The 6243-nt window shown below is 31.5% G+C and overlaps 2 protein-coding genes across 2 annotated transcripts; both read right to left on the minus strand.

The window, feature by feature from the left end:
- Positions 1-817: 817 nt before the first annotated feature.
- LOC106774654 (AT-hook motif nuclear-localized protein 17-like) lies at positions 818-1222 on the minus strand. Its single transcript, XM_014661698.1, has one exon. It carries the CDS (start codon positions 1220-1222, stop codon positions 818-820), a length of 405 nt encoding a protein of 134 aa, XP_014517184.1.
- A 3438-nt stretch (positions 1223-4660) lies between these two features.
- LOC106774656 (AT-hook motif nuclear-localized protein 14-like) lies at positions 4661-5218 on the minus strand. Its single transcript, XM_014661699.1, has one exon. The coding sequence runs from the start codon at positions 5216-5218 to the stop codon at positions 4661-4663; it is 558 nt and encodes a 185-aa protein (XP_014517185.1).
- Positions 5219-6243: the final 1025 nt, after the last annotated feature.

Genomic DNA, 6243 nt, shown 5'->3' on the forward strand with positions numbered 1-6243 from the left:
AAATCTTATGTCTCAAAGACACGAGTTTTAATCGACTTACCCTATAATGAAGTCGACTTAAAACTTTTGTTTTGCCACAAAATTTAAAGTTCAACATTAGTGTATGTGTTTTTTTTTTCAAAAACACGTGTCATGCATTCAAGAATAAAATCACATATATAGCATAGTAAAATGCAATAACAACACAACAAAAACATAAACATGTTCTCATATAATCATATAACATGTAAGCTTAGAACATGTAACACACAATACACATGTGTTATTAATTATGCGTTATCATCATGAAAACCAAAAACTCTGAAATTGTGGATTCAACTAAATCCGTGCACCCCTAACAATAATCTCAACAATTTTCAACACTACATAAGCCCTCCAAAACAATTTTAGGAATTTGTTTTATCAACAATATAACAAATTTAATTAATATAGATAATCGAGTTAACTCAACTCATTCATAATATTACAAGATATCATGCACCTCGATAGAAGATCTTTATTAATTGATAATTCTCTTATAACCACAAAAACAAGAAAATTAAACGGATTAAATAAAAGGAGTATAATAATGGAAGAAATTTATTGGTAATAGATAAATCACCCTAGAAAAAACCCTAGGCTTCTTCCACTTCTGTAACACACTATAACAACCAATAGACAACATTAAAATAAAAAAAATAAAAAAAAAAATAAAAAATCACAACACATTCAGGTATATCTTCATTGAGTTCAGTTATTTGTTGTTGTCGTCCTATGTAAACCATTTCCACATCGTTCGCCCATGAAATCTACTGTTCAACCCCAACAAGTTGTCAGCCTAATTGAAATCACCAGATGTGATGTTATCATTGTTATGCCTTTCTCCAACTTGATAAGTGTAGTTTAAGAAACTAGGGTTCTTAAAGGTGGAGATGGTGAGGGTGACACCGTCACCGGAGATGAGACTACCGCCAATAACACCACCAAGGATTTCATCCTGAGAGGTTAAAACGTTTATCCCAAAACATAAGGGAAACGGAAGGGTGGGTCCAGGGTGAAGGGTGTTATGGTTGTTGTAGAAGTAGGAACCAGAAAAGGAGAGTAAGGGGAAAGGCCCATGCATGATGATATCAGTGGCACCGTAGGTGGAGTTGTGTGGGATGACACTGTTAATTGTGCCAGAGGCATTAAGGACAGTGACATTAACGTCGTCCTTGTGAGCAATGTGAAAGATGCACTCCATGATGTCAATATATTTGGAGGTATATTGAAGGTGAATACCTTCATGTCTTATTCTTAGAGCCTGGGGGCCTGCCACGAGGCTTCTTTGCATATGAGGCCATTAAAAGCTTATAATAATGGTAGAAGTGGTGGTGGTGGGTGATGTTGTGAGTGTGTGAAGCTTTATTTATAGGAAATTTATAGTATGATTACATTTTCTAGAAGCTAAACATAACGAATTCATGGAACCTTTTAAGGATAGTTTTAGTCATCAAAAGATAACGTACGTGGTAATGAGAAGATAAACGTGGCAATGTGAAAATTTGCATTTGGGTCTCTTTCAAACATATATTGCAACAAAATGGTTCAAATTTTGGAGAATTTTATTAATGAAGAAGGATAATGTATTTTAAGGTTGGAGTAATGAAGTTATGAGTAAAATAATCTGATGTAAAAAATATGTTATGAATATATCTTTCCAAATAAAATGAAGAATGTTAGTCATTATATTTTATAATATATTTTAATTACCATTTATAAATTTGACTTAATGATGAAATTGTGAAATAATTTCATATTAAGCCTAGCTCTCATTATTATGAAGATTTTATTAAAAAAATTAAAAATAAAAAAGGAAAGAAAAATAAATATTAAAATCTATTATGAAAAAGAAAGAAAAATAGTAATGTTATTATATATATATATATATATATATATATATATATATATATATATATATATAGAAAAAGATAAATTTTTCAACTATCAATGAGTATAAAAAACACCTTTTAGCCACTATTTATATCAATTATAATCTATCATATATATAAAAAGAGTGGAGTAGTGATAAACAATACAACATCCCATTCTCATTGCCTTGCAGACAAAAAGGGCCTATCAAATTCTGACAGATCCTCTCAAGCATGAATTTTTGTTTTGGACTGTACTCGAATGGTTTAGTCCTATCACCTAGTGGAGGTCAGAATTGGAACATATACTTTCATATCAGGAAAATCAGAGAAAGACAAATGCACAAGCATTAGTCTCCATCTTTATTGTCTACAGGCCCTATGCAATCAACCCCTCTGGACAATTGTTCTTACAAAATCATGCTTATACTTGGGGAACTTTCAAAAAAGTAAATAAGATAACAATTTTTTATGCAAATTGTAATTATAATAAGTACAGAAAATGGACGCTATTACAAATAAGATAACAATTTTTTATACGAATTGTAATTATAATAAGTACAGAAAATGGACGCTATTACAAAATGGACGCAATTACATCTTTGTAATAAGAAAGAAATTTTTTAATTTCGGTTCTAATTATACTATTATAGAAAATGGACAAGATGATATTTTTGTAATAAATAAGAAAACTTTCTACACTAATTCTAATTATAATGAGTATAAAAAGTTGGCACGACCATATTTTTGTAATAAACAAATAATTTTTTATATCAATTTTAATTATAATATATATATAGAAAATAGTTTTTTACTTTTATTCATTTCATAAAGAGGGTTCTCCTTAACTCTCATTCTCCTTTTTTCTCTTTTTCACTCTCGCCTCTCTCTCCTTTATCATCAGACACATTGTGAACTAAATCTAAAAAAAAAAAAGCATTGTCACTCGCATGTCTTCTTCGGTGAGATTGCGCTAGAGAATTGCGATGTTAACATTTCACATAGTTGATCATCTCACATTTCAAAATACGCTTTTAAATTTTTAGAAGTTTTTTCTTTGGAAAATTTAGTATTAGTTTTCTTCGGTCTATTTCTATTAGATAGTTTTTAGTTTGAGTTAGCTCATCATTTATAAGTTATTTTCAATTTCCAACAAAAATGAACATCCTTAAATATAAATGGATTAGGAACTTTCATTTAATTCCATGCTTACATTATTTATTATTTATCATTTCTCCTTCTATCAAAACACCATCCGATTCCACCATAACTCTGTCTAAGCCCACAACTCAAAATCTTCAAAAAATCCTTGTTAATTTTAACAGGGATGTTTTACTTACTGCTTTAATAACTCCGAATAGTTTTCAGCGGTTTCATTAAAACCTCCGTTAAGATTCAATATATTTATTTTTGGTTTAATTGTTTCTTTTGTCTCTAGTTTAGTTGAAGTAGGTCAAATTCGTCTTCTTTTTAAAAAAATGTCAATTTAGTCTCTATATAGAAAAAATTTGTGTCAATCAAGTCATCTCTGTTAAAAATCATTGCTTTCAAAACTCACTTTATTCATTGTAATATCAGGGATCAGAGTTATGAAGTGGTTATTATTCAAAATTCACTTTAAGTTTTTAATACAATTAGTTTGTATTTAACGGATATGACTTGATTGACACAAATTTTTTCTATAAGAGAATAAAATTGACATTTTTCTAATAAGAAGATGAATTTGACACACTTCAACCAAAATCCGGAATAAAAGAACCATTTAAACCTTTTTTCAAATATTTTTAAACGGACTTTATAATAATTTAATTCCCGCACTTCTTTCCTCTTCTCTTATTTTCCCAAATCCTACTCTCGTCTAGGTTGTCGACCTCCATCCCTTCCTCTTCACCAACCTCGTCCGCTCCTTCCTCCACCAAAACAACCCCTGCCGCCACCTCCCCCTCCCCTTCCCTGACCGTCTATGGCAGGTAGCTCTTGCATGGAGCAACTCCTCTGACAACCTCACCGCATGCATGGACCAGATCGAGTGCTGCCTCCGCCACATCGTCGTCACCCTCTCAGATCGCCTCAGGCGCGCCGAGAGCGCTTTCATTGAGTGCGTCGTGGGGAACTGGATCCAATGCTGGGAGGAGCAGAATATCGCCCCTGCCAACGAGGCGGTGGGCACAGACGTTAAAGCGCATATGGAAGAGGTGGTGAGCGTGGTTCTTTACGCGAACCGCGTGAGGCAGAGCATTTGAATGGACGTTAAATTTAATCTCAAAAAAAAAAATTAAATGAACGAAAAAATTATTTAAGAAAATACATCAATTATTTAAACAAGATATTCATTAGAAATAGATAATTTAAACAAGCATGGCGACACTTCCTTAAGTTTTAACTCAAAAAAGAAACACAAGTATTGAAGTGTTGTACATAACACTCCTATTATACCAGCTTATTAGGTTGAAGTCCATCAAATTACTATTCTTACTAGTAAGAACAATAATACACATATATTTGATTTTATGTTAATCATTTTTCTTTTTCTTCTTACATCATACGTCTGAAAAACCTTTGAATTCTGTTTCTCTCTCTCTCTCTCTCTCTCTCTCTCTCTCTATATATATATATATATATATATATATATATATATAGAGAAAGGTTGATCAATACTTTAAATATACTTAAAAAAAAGAATGAAATTAATACCTTATAAGATGCACGATGTGATAAGAAAAAAAAAACTGTATAATAGTTATAGATAAAATAAAAAATATATATGTATGTCATTGGTCATCACCAAAATTGTTATTCTTGTGATTTTCATCATCATTATTATCATTACCACTGTCTTCTTGACCTTCGGCCGAATACTTCAAAATGTTAGGGTTCGTATAGGTGTAGACTGTGATCTTAACATTCTCACCAGCAATGACTCTACCACCAACAACGCCACAAAAGACCTTGCCTCCAATGGTGGAGAGGTTGATCCCAAAGGATAAGGAAAGGGGAGGGGTGGCCCCAGGGTGAAGGGTGTACTGATTGTTGTATAAGTAGGAGCCTGTGAGGGAGACCAAGGTGAGTGGTCCATGGAGCATGAGATCGGGTTCACCATTGGTTGAAGATTTGAGAGTCACCTTGTTGATTTTGCCAGTGGCACTAATCACAGTAACACTAACCTGGTCCCTGCTAGCAATGTCAGATATACACTGCATGACATCACTGTTGGGAGCCACGTTAAAAGTGAAGACATTCACAGAAGACTCAGGGGATTCATCCATTGGAGAGGTGGACCTTGACTTCTTTTTTGAGCCATTGGTTGGCTTTCTTTTGGGTGGAGTCATTGGTAGAGACAAGTTGTTGTCAAAGTGAATTTGTAAAACAAAACAGGGACACCAAATGTTTGTGAAAAGGTTCAAGCGGGGTGATTGAGGCAACTGAAATGTTTTGAAGTGAAATAGAAGAAAAAACTTGGTTGGGCTGGTTAAAAGCTTTCTATGAGGGGGATTTATAGTGTGGTGGTAATTAAAATGCTTCTCTAAACCGTGTTCAGAACTAAATCAGGGGCTAGTGAAGGTGGTTTCATGAATAGAAAGAGAGTGGCAAAAGGGGTTTTTGAAGTGAGTCTCTTTGATGTAGACAAAAAGAAGAATTTACGGTTTGGTCAATTTTATAGAGAAAAGTAATATAATTTACGTTGGATTGGTAAAATATTTTCGGAACATTTATGGAAATTTATAGTAATTTAATCTTAATAAATAATTATGTTGTAAATATACTTAACATAATTAAGTGAAGAGTGCTGATTATTATTCTTTTTTTAATCTGTAAGTGTTTTATGTTCTGTTTAATTATATCAAAGTAATGCTAGACTCATTAATTACCAATTTGTAGTATTTTTAGGGTAGTATCTCAAACTCAATTCGAACTGTAATTTTATTTTTTAAAGAGAAAGTGTATGCACTAATAGTCATTTTACGCTTGTTGAGCAAAATTGTCTCACGTAGGTGTGGTTAGTACAAAAACCGATAGACCTGTTAATCGAAATAAAAATCAATGATTATCTTAATAGTATTCAATGACAAAATATAATTCAATACAAGTAATACGAGTGGTGAGAAATGGAATTCAATTACACGTTCATTGTTATGTAATTTTATATAAATTTATTTAATAAAGAAATAAATGTTAACAAAACAAAATTGAAATTATATTTGATAATATATATATATATATATATATATATATATATATATATATATATATATATTAATTATTGATGGTTATATAATTAAATAAATTTATTGATGCTTATATAATTATTAAATTTCTTAAATTATTAATTACCTCATTAAAACTAATTATTAAA

Source organism: Vigna radiata, chromosome 10, assembly GCF_000741045.1.
Source record: "Vigna radiata var. radiata cultivar VC1973A chromosome 10, Vradiata_ver6, whole genome shotgun sequence".
In the NCBI taxonomy this organism is placed as follows: domain Eukaryota; kingdom Viridiplantae; phylum Streptophyta; class Magnoliopsida; order Fabales; family Fabaceae; genus Vigna; species Vigna radiata.

Bases quoted from the DNA above. Each gene is read 5' to 3' on its own strand.
- LOC106774656 (XM_014661699.1), bottom strand. From the start codon at position 5,218: ATGACTCCACCCAAAAGAAAGCCAACCAATGGCTCAAAAAAGAAGTCA.
- LOC106774654 (XM_014661698.1), bottom strand. From the start codon at position 1,222: ATGGAGTGCATCTTTCACATTGCTCACAAGGACGACGTTAATGTCACT.